Source organism: Ustilago hordei (genome assembly GCF_900519145.1).
Source record: "Ustilago hordei strain Uho2 genome assembly, contig: UHO2_contig_05, whole genome shotgun sequence".
Classification (NCBI taxonomy): Eukaryota; Fungi; Basidiomycota; class Ustilaginomycetes; order Ustilaginales; family Ustilaginaceae; genus Ustilago; species Ustilago hordei.
In genome coordinates, this window is record NW_024545279.1 from 1,077,394 (window position 1) to 1,091,684 (window position 14,291).

The 14,291-nt window shown below is 52.0% G+C and overlaps 8 protein-coding genes across 8 annotated transcripts; 2 read left to right on the top strand and 6 right to left on the bottom strand.

Annotated features, from left to right (window-relative positions):
• Positions 1 to 665: 665 nt before the first annotated feature.
• UHO2_03291 (uncharacterized protein) lies at positions 666 to 2,480 on the top strand (the record flags this gene model as incomplete). Its single annotated transcript, XM_041558206.1, has 2 exons — positions 666 to 886; positions 1,001 to 2,480. The coding sequence occupies 2 exons, from the start codon at positions 666 to 668 to the stop codon at positions 2,478 to 2,480; spliced, it is 1,701 nt and encodes a 566-aa protein (XP_041414140.1).
• Positions 2,481 to 3,116: 636 nt separating this feature from the next.
• On the bottom strand, positions 3,117 to 4,478 carry UHO2_03292 (uncharacterized protein; the record flags this gene model as incomplete). The annotated part of the gene is made up of 1 exon (XM_041558207.1): positions 3,117 to 4,478. One exon carries the CDS (start codon positions 4,476 to 4,478, stop codon positions 3,117 to 3,119), a length of 1,362 nt encoding a protein of 453 aa, XP_041414141.1.
• A 427-nt stretch (positions 4,479 to 4,905) lies between these two features.
• On the bottom strand, positions 4,906 to 6,165 carry UHO2_03293 (uncharacterized protein; the record flags this gene model as incomplete). The annotated part of the gene is made up of 1 exon (XM_041558208.1): positions 4,906 to 6,165. The coding sequence occupies one exon, from the start codon at positions 6,163 to 6,165 to the stop codon at positions 4,906 to 4,908; it is 1,260 nt and encodes a 419-aa protein (XP_041414142.1).
• A 364-nt stretch (positions 6,166 to 6,529) lies between these two features.
• UHO2_03294 (putative COX12 - cytochrome-c oxidase, subunit VIB) lies at positions 6,530 to 7,671 on the top strand (the record flags this gene model as incomplete). The annotated part of the gene is made up of 3 exons (XM_041558209.1): positions 6,530 to 6,627; positions 6,734 to 6,833; positions 7,612 to 7,671. The coding sequence occupies 3 exons, from the start codon at positions 6,530 to 6,532 to the stop codon at positions 7,669 to 7,671; spliced, it is 258 nt and encodes an 85-aa protein (XP_041414143.1).
• A 319-nt stretch (positions 7,672 to 7,990) lies between these two features.
• Positions 7,991 to 8,638, bottom strand: UHO2_03295 (uncharacterized protein; the record flags this gene model as incomplete). The annotated part of the gene is made up of 1 exon (XM_041558210.1): positions 7,991 to 8,638. One exon carries the CDS (start codon positions 8,636 to 8,638, stop codon positions 7,991 to 7,993), a length of 648 nt encoding a protein of 215 aa, XP_041414144.1.
• Positions 8,639 to 9,393: 755 nt separating this feature from the next.
• On the bottom strand, positions 9,394 to 10,821 carry UHO2_03296 (uncharacterized protein; the record flags this gene model as incomplete). Its single annotated transcript, XM_041558211.1, has 1 exon — positions 9,394 to 10,821. One exon carries the CDS (start codon positions 10,819 to 10,821, stop codon positions 9,394 to 9,396), a length of 1,428 nt encoding a protein of 475 aa, XP_041414145.1.
• Positions 10,822 to 11,827: 1,006 nt separating this feature from the next.
• Positions 11,828 to 12,438, bottom strand: UHO2_03297 (putative DIB1 - 17-kDa component of the U4/U6aU5 tri-snRNP; the record flags this gene model as incomplete). Its single annotated transcript, XM_041558212.1, has 3 exons — positions 11,828 to 11,853; positions 11,949 to 12,046; positions 12,134 to 12,438. 3 exons carry the CDS (start codon positions 12,436 to 12,438, stop codon positions 11,828 to 11,830), a joined length of 429 nt encoding a protein of 142 aa, XP_041414146.1.
• A 402-nt stretch (positions 12,439 to 12,840) lies between these two features.
• On the bottom strand, positions 12,841 to 14,126 carry UHO2_03298 (uncharacterized protein; the record flags this gene model as incomplete). Its single annotated transcript, XM_041558213.1, has 3 exons — positions 12,841 to 13,776; positions 13,876 to 13,973; positions 14,069 to 14,126. The coding sequence occupies 3 exons, from the start codon at positions 14,124 to 14,126 to the stop codon at positions 12,841 to 12,843; spliced, it is 1,092 nt and encodes a 363-aa protein (XP_041414147.1).
• Positions 14,127 to 14,291: the final 165 nt, after the last annotated feature.

Genomic DNA, 14,291 nt, shown 5'->3' on the forward strand with positions numbered 1-14,291 from the left:
CTCGGTCTCATCCTCAGCTGCCACACCACACCGCACCACGTCAAGCTCACGCATCGCTCGACCTCCGAGGTTTAACGTGTCCAAAGTCAGTGGCGCTCATCGACGCTTTGAACCTCGCTTCCATATCCCATCCTGTCGAATCAAATCGAATCGAACCTGCCAGGTCTCGTCTTGTCTCTCTTGGTCTCGTCTCCATCCTCATCACCATCCTCGTCGCCATCTTGCTTCTCTTCCACCATCTCTCTCTCTCTCTCTCTCTCTCTCTCTTTCTCTCCATACCACTCCACTCCAACCCTAGCCTCTTGCTCCCCCTCCCCTTCCCCATCATCTCTTACCCAACTCGATCGCATTCGTTTACAGGTCGACTACTCTCTCTTACAACGACATCTCGTATTTACCACAACTTTGACGTTATAACCGGCTTGCACGAATCAAAAGATCGACTTCAGCTGTCTTTTAGCATCGAACCGACTGTCTTTTCTGCTCTCTAGTCTATCCTTGTTTCCATTTCCAATCTCTTCTTAGGCACTTCCCCATCACCCACCGGATCCCTTTCTTTCGCACACTTGCAGCAGCAACGGCACACCGACACCAGACCGACTTGCAATCCGGACATCTTTCATTCTTGCTTTACCTCCACCTCACCCACCCACAGCTAAATCATAATGCGCATATCACAAGCCATCAAAGTGGCAGCCATCGCGGCACCCGTCGCTTTGCTAGCTGCTGCCTCTGCCAACGCCGCCTCGGACGCGTGTATCAGCCTTCAGGGCAGTACCATGTGCCCTTCCTTCCAGAACAACTTCATCAAGCCAAGTAACCTCTCCTCCGAATTCAGCTTCTTTGACACTGTTACCGACGTCGCTTCCTTCGACTCTCTTTTCCAGTACTACATGACTTCGTAAGTTGCCAACTCCCACCCTTCTTGAGGTTGTACACATGCACGTCATACTCATTTGCGTTGAACCCACCTCTACTTTCCCCTCATTTGATATTGCAGGCAAAACGGCTACTACAACGACAAGATCCAGGACGGTCTCGGATGCAACACCACCCTCGCCCAGAACGTTACCATTCAATGGCAACAGACCGTCTTCTGCTCCCAGTTCTCTCAAGTTTCTTTCGAGTCCGGCTGCACTGCGGAAACCCCACCCACCCTCGTCTGCCAGGAAACCTGCAACCAGTTCGCCTCGTCTGAGGAAGACATTGTTGACAACACCGCCTACTGTCGATCCACCGAACAGCTCAACCCATTCCAGCGAAGCGTTCGTTCCGATACTCTCTCCAACGACTACTACACCTGCACCGACTACAGCTCCCTCGCCACTACCAACGTCAACTCGTGTGTCTCTGGTATCGAGAACGAAGGCAGCTGTGGTTTCGGTTACTCCATCGACCAACTCTGTGCCTTTTGCGACCCTGCAGGCGGCGTCACTCCTCCTCCTTGCTGTTACGAGGCCCGATCCAACCTTTCGCAGTGCTCCCAGTGGGGCCACCCTCTTGCTGCCACCATTCGACCTACTACCACTGTTGCCACTAACGTTCCCGGTGCTGCTCAGTCCATTGCCGCCGGTGCTAACGGATCTGCCACTGTGACCAACGGTGCTGCCTCGCCCACTGGCACTGGCACTGGCACTGGCGCTGGTGCTTCTTCCACTTTGGGCAGCAACAGCAACGGTGGCGTCTCTGGCGCCAACATGGCTCCTGATGGTCAGCAGATTGTCAGTGCCGACGACAAGGTCTTCAGCACTGGTCAGCTTGCCGGTATCATCGTCGGATGCTGTGTTGGTGCTGCCATCCTTGGTGCCCTCCTTGCTCTGTGCCTCTTCCGCCGACGTGGCGAGAAGACTGACACCGAGAAGAACACTGTCTACGGTGATCCTGCCAACGAGAGCCACGTCGAACGTCCCTGGATCCAGAGCGAAGAGGCTATGGTCAAGTCTCCCGCACTCGGTCGCCCCTCTACCGATGCCAAGTTCGCCAACGCAGCCGGTGTCGGTGCTCTTACCGGTGCTGCTGCTGTCGCTGCTACCAAGAGTCGTGACTCGGCTGACGAGCGTCCCAACAGTGCTATGAGCGGCGAGACCGGTACTGACGGTCGTGGAACCACCATCCCTGCTGTCAAGGACCAGTACTCTTCGCACGACATCTGCGCCGGTGAGACCGTCGTTGCTATCTACCCTTACAACGCTACTCTCAACGACGAGATCACTCTTCAGCCAGATGATGTCGTCACTGTTCAGCGTCTGTACGATGATGGATGGGCACTCGGTCGAACTGAGTCCGGTAGCGAAGGTGCTTTCCCATTGGTCTGTGTCACTTCGACCAAGGGTGGCACTTCGGGATCGGGCGAGAACCTTGGCAGCTCGACCAGTGGAGGTGTCACAAGTGGGAATGAGGGTAATGTTGCTTCGTCAGTAAATGGCGCTGTTACTGCGGAAGAAGGTGACTTTACATCAGATGCTCCTAGTCGTCACTAAATCCCGTCCTTGCTTCCTATGCCATCTTCCCTCGCCTCCTTAGACTCCCCATCACATTGCTCTCACATCCTGTAGACAACGTTCATGCTGCTCTATGATCATCCCCTCCTATGTTCCTGCTCCATATCCTTGTACTTCGTCTCCCTGTTGTTCTCCCCCCCTCTCACATTCCCAGCTTTTTCTGCCCAAAGCGCGAAGGCCCTCTTCCTTTCCCTCGCAATTGGTGGGCTCACGATCCTCCCATCCTCCGTCTCACACCCCTCTTCTTCCCTAGCTGTGTTTGGAAAGAAGGAGACGCGAAAAGGATGGGACCGCTTCGTCTCAGAGACCCCAATTTTCATGGGCCCCTTACTCGGCTTTGCTCGGAAACTCGCTGGTTGGTTTCCTTCCCTCTTTTCGGCTTTTGTCACGGTGATCCACAACTCCCTCCTCCCCTTTGGTTTCGGCTTCCCTGTTCTTGTTTTCAGCGTTTTATCTCAAACTGTAGCTACTATCACAGTCCCTTCTTTTGTTAGAGATCCCAAACCCTTCCCGTGTGCCTATCTTTGGAAATTGATTCATTCCCCCTCAAACACTGCTAATGTGTGTCCAAGACTTTGTTCTCGTGATGGCTGAGCTAAAATACATGAGATGGGACTAGAAGTTGTAGATGGGGAGGATTTTATGCAATTGTAACGGTTGTCTGCATAAAGGACATTCAGGTTTTTCTGCTATCCAACTTGTGATACAGTTCCAATCGAAACAATGACCGCATTCGGTTACTGCAGAGGTTCCTTTGTGAGGAGTTCGTTGATCCATGCATAGGGTACATTGGAGTGTGTTGGTTGCGTTGGAAGTTGCTGCTGTTGTGTTCATCCTTGCTACCACCACTTCTTCCTTCTCCCCGCTTCCTTCTTCGTCGTCGTCGGGGAGATGGGCGTAGAGTAGTTCGACTATTCCTTTACTTTCTTCTGCTGCGGAACGGAGGCGTTTTGGTGGTTGTGAAACATGCGAGAAAACATTTTTGTCAATGACTACTGTTGTACTTGGATCCATCGCTCCCGCACTACTGCCTGATGATGTTTGTTTCTTCGATCCCTCCTGTGAGCTTGGGCTTTGTTGTTTACGAGACCTCCTGTAACTCCTCACCTCCATCAACAGTTTAACTGATAACTGAATCCCCAACAGTACACCCAAAACCTCATAACTCGGTGGTTGATACCCCTGTCTTTTCGGAATGGTCGAAATGTACCTTGTTCCCGTCAACCTCTGTGCAAGACTATAAAACTTGCCTCCTAGATAGAACAACATCAGATGAGCTGCTGAAAGATATGCTAACCAACCATCTTGACTTTGCAATGTCTCCAGTGGTGGCATTAATCCAGCTAACCTCTCCACCACTCTGCGCTGTAAGGGGTTTGCGGGGTGGTACGGTTTATCGAGAGCTCTAGCCCGGGCTTTAGCACGTGCTTCTTGTTGGTCTAGCCGTTCTTTTGTGTTTACCGCATATCGCCGTAATGCTGCGTAGAGTTTGGTCAAAGAGTATGGGCCTAATACGTGGAGTAAGATCCAAGCTAGTCGTTTGGAAGGAGTGACTATACGGCCAGAGCGAGTGTCTTGTGGGATGCAATTGACGTATTCTTCTCCGAGAGTTTGTCCTCCTCTACCATCCCCCATGCCAGGGATGGAGGATGTGGAGAGGAGGTAATACCCCAAAGCACCAACAAGAGAGATCGAGGATAGGTGGGAATGCTGGACGCGGGTTCCAAAGAGAGAGCGGACCACATCGGAGACTTGAGATGTGAAGAGGTCTTTGTAGTAAGTGTCTTTTTGATAGGCTCGAACGATTTCGGGTTGGGCTGCGGCGGGGAAGCTGAAGCGTGATTGCGGTCGATAGCCACTCTGAGAGGTGGATACGGGTGATATTGGGACGGCGGAGGAGGAGGAGGTGGTGGTGGATGCGGTTGTGCCGCTACCAGATGCGCTGGCGGGGGCCGGCGATGGTGTGTTGTCCGCCATAGTTGAGTTTTGCTGTGTACCAAGTTGGGCTTAGGGTCCTGTGGTTGAGCAGTGTGGTTAGTGGCTTTGAGTGCGCAGATAAGAGTGGCTCGAGTAGTTGCGAGAAGGTGGATCTGATGCCGATGAAAGCTAGGTCAGGGCGAATGGTGATAGGATGTTGGTGTGGAGAAGCTTTGTGTGAAGAATCGCTTTCAACTTATGACCGTGATCCGGCCTCTTCCCCCACCCGGCCCATTTTGTTCGAGACGGACTTTGTGTTCAAAAATAAGCTTAACATTTCAAAGAAATCGGCCTGGCCTCCGGATTTCCGACTCTCTCTTCCTCAAATGACGACAACACACACGCACACACTGCAGACACATACAGTTGTAAAAAGAACAATGGTATTGCTGGCATTGCAAGATTCTTGCTATACATCATCTTGTCGCTACCCCATCATCATACTAATATCTTCCGGAGGATACTTCGTCTGTGCAAAAGTCATCAACCTCTTCAAACTCTGAATATATTTCCTTGATACCTCATCGTTCAACACATGAGCCACATTACTACTGAAGATCTTCTCTCTCCCTGACCTCTCATGAATACCCACCATCGTAACACCGATCGGCCATGGTGCATTCCCAATCGAAAGCTGCAGATACGAATCGTTCGCGTTCCTATACTGTCTCTTCTGCATGTAGTGCACGATCTCTGCTATCCGCATTAGGACGTCTGGTGTCAGCGCGCGTTTGCGTAGCTTCTTGAAAAGGGGTTTGAGGTAGTCTGCGGATTGAACCTGGGTTGCGGCTGCAAGTTTGCCTTGCATGGTATGTTTGACTTCATCGGGACGGGAGGCGAGGGAGTCGGCCCACTCTTGGAGGAGACCTTTGAGGGTGTAGTATATGATAGGGTAGACTCGGTCGATGTCGGTTTTGATCAGGTTAAGGTCGAGAACTTGGCCCATACCCACTCCTTCTCGTGTTTTGGAGATTTCGCCCTCCTCCCCGTCCTTCTGATCTGATGTGGATGGCTGGTCAGCGAGAGCTTTCTCAGCATCACCTATCGCAGCTGCTGCGGCTGCATCTTGCCGTAACCCTTCGAGACGAGCTTGTTCGAATTTGCCTTTGTTTGCGGCGTTTCTCTTCTCTAGTAGGTCAAGCGCAGTTGCGCTTTCAGCACTTTGTAGAGCGTTGCGGAAATCGTTCTGACCCACAGCTCCACCTCCTTTCTCCTCGATAAGTTCGAGCGCGCGCAATCGGAGACGACGTTCTTTATCCGACTCTCCGAAGAGTCTGATCGGTTCGCCTTTTGCTCGTAGTCGACGGACAGCTTCTTCATTGGATACGTTGAACCTTTCGCGCCCGACTTCTGCCGCTGCTGTGTCGAGCGCTGCTTTTGTTGCTGAGCTGAGCCTCGTTGATGTTGATGTTGAGGGGCAAGCTGAGCGTGCTATAGCGTCTGCCTCAGTCTTGAGGCGCTTGCTTGGCGAAGATGTTGCTGTGCGCGATGAGGCAGATGGAGAGGCGGAAGAGGATGGTGAAACGGATCGTTCTTGCTGTTCTCGAAGCTTTTCGAGGTCTCCTCTTCGCATGTACTTGTTCGGTGGTGGTGCAGCCGCCGCTTTGGAGGTGCTAGCTGATGCTGTCGAGGTGGCGACCTCAGCCGCCTTGCGCTTGTTGGAGATCTCTGCTTTGAGAAAGTCCATCCTTGCAGGGCGGCTCAGTGTCAAGATGGTAGAGAGGAAGGTACTTATCTTAAGGAAGTTAGGGAAGTTAAGGGAGTAATAGAAGCGAACGAGCTACCAGGGTCCAAAAAAGTGGAGGAAAGTCGAGTTTGTTAGAGCCTTCAAGTTTCCATCGATTTCTTCTCGCGCCTTTTCGGAACCGATGGGTTGCTGTTACCGTGCGTGAGCAAAAAACCCGGAATCGACAGCCAGAAGAAAGGCAAGTCGAGATCAAGCCTTAGCTACACAGTGACTAACAGGCGAGAGCTCAACATCGTCGTTGGTGTCGTCGCCATCATCAATCACCTTGACCACCACATAGTGTCTATCGTCATCGCTCATCAAAATGTCCGACTCCTCCGAACAAAAGTCCTTCACCCTCCAAACCGCCTCCTTTGACGCGCGTTTCCCTAACCAGAACCAGACCAAGCACTGCTGGCAAAAGTATGTCCCAACACTGCCCCAACCAATCCAGTGGAAAGTTATGAAGAGGAGAACAAGAAGTACTGACGGTCAAACTTTCGATGTTGGAATCATGGTGGGTTTGCAGCTACATTGACTACTTCCGATGTGTCAACGCTAAGGGTGAGGAGTTTGTTCCTTGCAAGCAATTCTTCCGTGCCTACAACTCTTTGTGCCCTAACGAGTGGGTGAGTATCTACAAACCTTGTTCACAGTCATCCTAGCAGGCAAGAGCACAGGCAGACGGAGCGATCGAGAATGATATACATCCGACATCATTTCAGCAGCATACGAACGAACCTTATGTTACGTTGGTGAATAGAGCTTGGCACGTTCTGCACAACACAACGCCTTCCGCATCCGCTCGATATCAATCCACATGGCCAACGATAGGAGAAGAGCTGCAGTCCAGAACAATCATCTGCGGTATCGACAAGGAAGGATCAATCGTCCATTGAGGCGCAGGTCAGAGTTCTTACCGCACGCCTCCTCAGCCTCTATCGCCTTCTCGAACCGACATGCCAGTTTTTCTAAGGTGACAAAAGCGTACCAGCAACAGCCCGAAGCAATCGCAGATGTATGAAATCTTCAGCTGCTCGTCTGGTGCTTGTCACGCAAATGCCATATCAGACGAATTGCTCTTTGGTGCTGTTTGCAAACGCTTTGCTTGACTGACTGACAAGTCAAACAAGTATGCAGCGTTGTCTATTTGGTCTAGCGACCGCCTCGCACACTCTACACAGCGAACAATTCCCATCTGGACATCCCCACAATTGACCGGTGCAAGCAGCAACTACTTGATCAGCATTAGGAAATCCCGACTTTCAACACATAGCCTTCGAATCGCCGCCTCGCCTCAACACTTCGCTTCTGACCTGCTGCTACTCTGTCTCTGCGCCATTTTGCATACACTTCGAAGTGCAATCCTACTGACCATTTCTTGTCTCAATTCTTCTCATTGTGCAGATCGCCAAGTGGGACGAGCAGCGAGAGAACAACAACTTCCCCGCTTCGCTTGAGTCTTGAAACCGTCATCATCTCCTCAACGATAATGGCATTCTGATGTACAAGCCTTACTCGCAACTTCTCACATGCTGATTCTTCACTTCGGCTGCGAAGGAAGCGGGTTGTAGTCTTTGGAATACTTTAGAAATCCTTCTTTTGCAACCAGCTTTCCGGTTCCAGTCTGTTTTTGTGTGTATCTTTTGCTGCTCTCGATATCGATGGAGCCTCAAGTCAAGTCAGATCGGATGAAGGGTCTTATACACAAGCTGTCCAACAGGATCGCAGTCAAAGCAACATCGTCTGAACCCGTTGCATTGCATTCTTCAGTAGTACTCCGTTTCTAAGCACCGAAAACCTTCAATCGCTCCTGATTCTCCTTCTCCTCATCATACCCCTTAGGCTTAGGTTCTTCCGTCTTGGCACCGAACACCAGCTCAGCCCTAAGCTTCCAGTCCTCGGGCAAGTTGTATTTCTTCTTCAACTCTCCCTCTGTCAGATTTCCATAGTGCTGAAGGTTCGCACCGTAGCCAGCATTAGTCAGTGCGACCCAAACATTGTTCTGAGCGATAGCAGATGCGTGTTCGCTCCAAGTAGGGAAGTGTTCTGCATACTGTGGGATGCTGTCTTGCTGCCCCTTGACTGCAGCCTGAGATTCGAAGAAGAGAACGGTACCAAATGCGGGTTTGAACAGGTTCAGACGACCCACTGCACCGTCGATCGCTTTTTGGTCTCCACCAGTAGACTTGATAGCGTTAGTCAGAGCGTTGGTGACGGTGGAAGACCAGTATTCATCGTGGTCGGAACCGAGAAGGAGGACGAGTCGGGGGGATTTGGAATTGAAGGAGGAGGGAGATTCGCGGAGGATCTTGGAGAGGATAGTTTGGATTTGGTCGGTGCTGAGGATGGAGGGGGATTTTGAGAGGGCGTAGGCCGAACGACGGGCGGAGAGAAGGTCGAGGAAGGTTGAGGCTTGGGTTGGAAGCGACATCTTGATTATCAGTCTAAGGGTTAAGGCTGGGATGCAGTATGTCTTTCGGTTGGTTGGTATGTTGAGGGAGAGATAGTGAGGGCAAGTAGGAGTGCGAGGGGTCTATATATGGATTCAAGAAAGATGGGGGGCCGAAGGAGTCGGCAACCTTATTCCCACCCAGAGAGCAACACAAACTGTGTGTAGCAATCACGAAACCACCAAACTTCTTCTCTGGATGACGTGCGAGCCATGCTGACCTTGTGTGGAAGAGCAGAGCTGTCAAAATCAGCCTGAGCTATGCCGTGATCCACACTATAGCTGGTGAGCACTTTTGCCGATCCTCTTTGCATAATTTCTAATGCCTCTACTTGTACTTGCTGCTACGGAGAAACGGAGCTAAGCCTCAGCCCCATCAATCTCCCACTTCAGATAGCTCTCGACTTTCTGGCCACAAGCTCTTTTCGAAGACGTTGGCGTTTAGCATGTCCAATTGCCTCGCACCCAAGTCCGCACAGACTCTTGTTGATGGTCTCAACACATGCAGAGTACAGAGAAGAGAGCGGTGCAAGGTAGAAATGACGAAATACCCTAACCCCACATCGCAAACACATGCAAGTAGACACAACAGCAAGGTCTCGCCTGCCTCACTCGACACATGGGCGTTGCGAGTGCGGAGGGAAGATACGGTGGAGAAGGGCCTGACAGCAAGCCAACCGGTCATCTCGTCGGGTGCAGACATTCGAGCAAGGAGTGAAACGAGTGTGTGTGTATGTTCAACGACCTCCGAACAAGAAAGCAGGCGATTGACCACGCCAGTTAGTCTCAGCTTGAGCCGTGAGCCCACCCAAATGCTTTGGTGGAGGCAGAGGCGATCCTCCCGCCGCCACCACCTTCATCGCACCACCCTGAACCGTATTCGCACTTCCACCCGCACTCGCCCCCGGAGCAACAGCAGTAGGCGTAGGCGTCGGAGTAGGAGAAACAGTCTTTGTCGCTGTAGACGGGGTTCCAGCTTTACTTTGCGCTGCTTTCTCTCCTCCTCCCCCTGCGCCTGCTCCACCTGCCGCTGCCGTCTGCCCCGGAGCAGTGGTCGTTGGAACATCAAACTTCTTCTCGTACCCCCTATCTTCACCACCATAGAAAACGGGAATACTCCACGGCCTTCCACCCATACTCAAGATCTCCCTTTTCGCTTTCAACCATCTTCTCGGCTGCCTATTCGTCCTCTCTAGCGGAACCACCGTCTGGAAAGCCGTCGGGATCCTAGCTATTGGCTGTACAGGAGGTCCAGCTCTTGATGACGGTAATGGAGGATACCTGAACCCAGGATTTTTAGCTGTTCCGGCCTTAGCACTGAGATCACCCGTGAAAGTCTGCCCACCAGGTCCAGACACGATCTTGATCGATGAAGAAGCTCCACCTCCATGAGACGAACTCGCTGGTTTTGCAGGCGCAGCTGCGAGTGTCGAAGATGATTTCGACTTGGGAATAGCAGCAGCTGAGGGTGTGGGTGTGCCTTCGCTTTTCACCCTCACCGCTACAGCATCGATCGCGGGAGAAGACCTGGCATTGGTAGTATCACCAAAAGTAGCAGGCGTCGTCTCAGCGGACGGTAACTCATACACAGGTTTCTGACCTTTCGTCAAACCTTTCCTCCACCCTCTACCTGGTCCAGCAGCACCTCTTGCCTTTGCCGTCTTCCTTCTCTTTGCTGCAGGCAACGCGTCCAATTCCTCCACGGTCATATTTCGAACTTGGGCTATGCGGGCTTGGTTTCCACGTCGTACGACTTTGTTCGCTGGACTAGCAGAGCCATCCCCCGAGGGTGAAGCTGAGCTGCCTCCACCGCCGGGGGCGGAGGACCGAGGTTTGAGTGTGATACTGCGGCGTTTGGGGGTAGAAGTGGAGGAATTGGCTGCGGCGGGTGTGCCATCTTCGTCTTCTTCTTCGAGCTCGTCGAGTTCGTCCAATTCGTCTTCGTCTTCGTCTTGGCTGTTGAGGGAGCCAGCTTCATCGTCCTCGTCAAGACCAGCAGCACCGGTGGAGGCGGAGGGACTGCCACCATTGCGTGGTTGAGGAATGGTCTCTTCGTCATCGTCAGAATAGTCCGGTGCTGAACGGAGCGGGTTTGGGTTGGCCAGTGGAGAAGAGGTTTCGCGTGGTGCTGACGAGAGGGGGACTCTCAGCTTCACTTTGACCATTGCAATGTTGGCTCGGTCACTATGAGGTTGGTAACGCTATCGGTGTGAAGTGCTGACTCGGTGTGTGTGCGCGTGCGAATGATTCGTGCTGATAGCTGAAGATCAGGTTGATGGAGCGCTTGCAGGTGTTATGATGCACCAAGACTTGCGCTGTAGTGAAACGAATGCTGAAAGTAAACGAAGGATGTGAATACGAACGTCGTAGTTGATGTGGCTGTAAAGCTGCTCGCGGCGTCCCCTGCGATGATGCGTTGTCATCGCTCGCTCACGCCGCAGCTCAGCACAACTTGCCCTTTGTCGGGATGCGGAATGCTGCTGCAAATAAGTCGGCCACACAAAGGTGGCTCGCTCGTTCCCTTTCAAAAACGCTCAAATTGTACATCGGCAGATGGAATCGGCTCACCTTCGTGCTTAACAGCGGCATCCACGCCACCTTGATACGCCTTCGCGGGTCGCAATTGAAAATCCAATTCTCCTCTACAAGTTGACATCACAAGCCTTTCATGATCCGACACTTTCCGCACGATGTTGCGCTACAAGACAAAACCTGGCTTGCGCAACAAGGTCAACTCCGGAGATAGCAGTCTCTACAATCGAGACGGCCGTCACTGGACTGCGAACCTTTGGAGTCGCATTTAAGTTTTGACACAGCGAGTGATGTTCTGCTTCGATCGAAGGTCGAGCGGCCCAGAGCATGCTCAGCATCTGCTATCGTCTCAGAAAGCTAGTTCAGAGCAGAGAAAGAACCTTCTTTTAAGGCAATGACCTAGCATCATGCAGCAGAATCTTTCGAAACACAATCATACGGGCTCGGTCGAAGCTCGTCGTCCGGGGAGCATCGGATCGCATCTCGGGCCGATGTCAAGGGCTCTGCGCAGAAAATCTTTTGCTAGGTTGATAAAAGTACAAATGAAGCTACCATTGACAGCTATGAGTGAGTGTCGCTGTCGATGGGTAATGCGGGTATATGGTGTTGTGATGCGGCAATAGCATGTGTGCTGGCCAGCTAGTATTGCTGTCTCGTCGAGTAGTCTGTTTGATCATGGCAATGCAGCAAAGGTATCGTTGTCAGGTACAGCCCGTCACATGACGCAAGTACACACACAGAAGAGATAGGAGGAACTTACCTTTGGGACTAATAACCAGACCTCTACCCTTACTTGCACCTCTGTAGACCACCTCCACAATATCAATCAGCTCTTGACGATCGGTTATTGCCCAGTTGCTAGACCCATCCACCAATGCAAAGCTCTTGTCAGCATCCTTTACTCTCTATCTCTCGCTGTCCCATGTGCTCGGAGGATGAACTTACATCTTGTTATTGTTACCAGTCCCCAAATCAATCATGATGTGCTTGTTACGATAGAAGAACATGGTTGAACATGCATCGTACAGCTCATACATCTTGTTGAAGTCCGGTACCTGTGTAATGTCGACAAGGTAGATGACGGCAAAGTTTTGGACGGCTGTTGAGATCTTGTAGAGTGTTTCGTCCATTTCCATGCATACGGGATCGGTGTCGTGGCCGAAGCGGATGATGACGACTCGGTCTTCTTCGGATAAGATGGCTTGATCGACGTGCCAGCCTGTTGGCAGGTGTGGGAGGAAGTAGGACATGGTTGCTGCCGCCGGCTGAGAGCGAAGAGGCCTATTCAGTCGTTTGGTCCAAGGGTTAGGTTGCGAACGAGAAGAAAGGTGGAAAGCGTTCTAGTGGAAAAGAAGCGGTCTGAGCAAAGTTGTGGAAAATGGTGTGGAGAGCGGCTACCAAAAAAAGCTTCGGAAAACGGAACAACACCAACAACATCGCGTTCATAAGAGATTTCGAGACATGGTACACATACTTCTGAGCAAACTGAACCGCAAAGACACTCTTGCCTGTTGTGTGAGCTCCAAGCTGTACGTTGAAATGATTTCATAAAGGCTAAAAGTACACAGAGGGATTACAACGCAACAATCTGACGACACGGTCGGGTGAGAACCTGGATCGAAAAACGAGGCGATGAATGCTGACGAGGTCCGTCACCTCTCCGAAGGAGAGCGACTGCGTTTTCGATCCTCTTCCTTGACCTGTGACTGCGATGTTGTATTGTCAGCTGGCACCATCTCGCCTTCCTCTTCTTCCACCTCACCCTCCTCACCTGCACGTTTTCCCTCGACATCCCCGTTGGCGGCTGTACGCTGTTCACGACTCTCCTTCCGTTCACGATCACGACGTTCCCTTTCCCGTTCAAAGTCTCGCTCGCGTTCCCTGTCCTTATCTGACCGTGACCCACCCAGACCTGAACCATTCTGAGTCCTTGTCGTTGTTCCTGTTGCTGATCCCTGTGCCGGCCGACCGTTCGCACTGCCGCCATTGTGCCCAGCTGTTGTTGTCGCCAGCATCCCCATCGGTGGTGCATTCGGGTTCCTCCTCCTCTCATCAAACTCTCCAATCATCTCTCTCAACCTAAAATACCCTAAATGCATCTTGCCTCCGAAATGATCCGCCAACCTCCTATCTGAATCCAGAATACTCAAGTAGGCACCACATACATCGCAAACCCTCAACTTCTGGTGTCCACTCGCACCGGAGTTCTCTTGTGCATTGTGTAGCTCCTTCTCCTTCTGTGCTTTCTCCTCTTTGAGTGCATCGGCTTTGGCCAGCTCGGCGAGCGACTCTTCGATCTGTCCTTGCTCTCCTAATGCTTCCACCTCGGCCATGACTGCTGCTAGGGCGGTTTCGATTTCCGAGATCTCGCGGTTCATGTTGGCGAACTTGGCGAGCTCTTCCGGTGTCTGCTCGAGACGACGTTTGTTAGCGGCAACCTTGCGGTCAATGTCGTTGATGAAGGCGAAGATGTTGTGCTCGTGTTCGCGCTCGAAGTCGGGGAAGCGTTCGCCTGAGGCCAGGGCTTTGCGGTATTCGTCTTTGTACTTTGGTGTATGTGATTTGGGACATGGGCCTAGATCAACTTTCTGTGAGAGTTGGACGCAAGGAAGATATGTGAAGGTACGGGGCACGTCAGTAAAGCTTCTCTGTCACTGACAGAGCTCGAAAGCTTAGTGAGAACGTACTGTGTTGGCAAAGAGGTCATGTGGGCAAGTGCCGCACAAGAAGTTACGGCACACCTTGGGGTCGGTGAAGTGTAAGTTGGCGGTCGGGATACCCATGGCTGTGGAAACAGAAGTCCAAAGCGGAATCAGCAGAGTCAGTATTGCATCCCGTGGCCAAGTAGCTAGTCGAAAACATGGTGGAAGTAGAACCTACCTTCAGGGCCCATGAGCTTCTCCAGCATCATGCGCTGCACCTCGGCTTTGCGACCCATCTTGGCGGCAGTATACTAGCAGACGAGTCAGTGTCTGTGGCTGCAATAAGCGAAAAGTCTGTCGCCGAGGTGGGAGGCTGCGTCCTCAGGGCAAAGTTGAAGGTGTTGGTCTGGACGAAGAAGTAATGTCGAAGGTGACTGTGAGTGTTGGAAAGTTGACCCTTA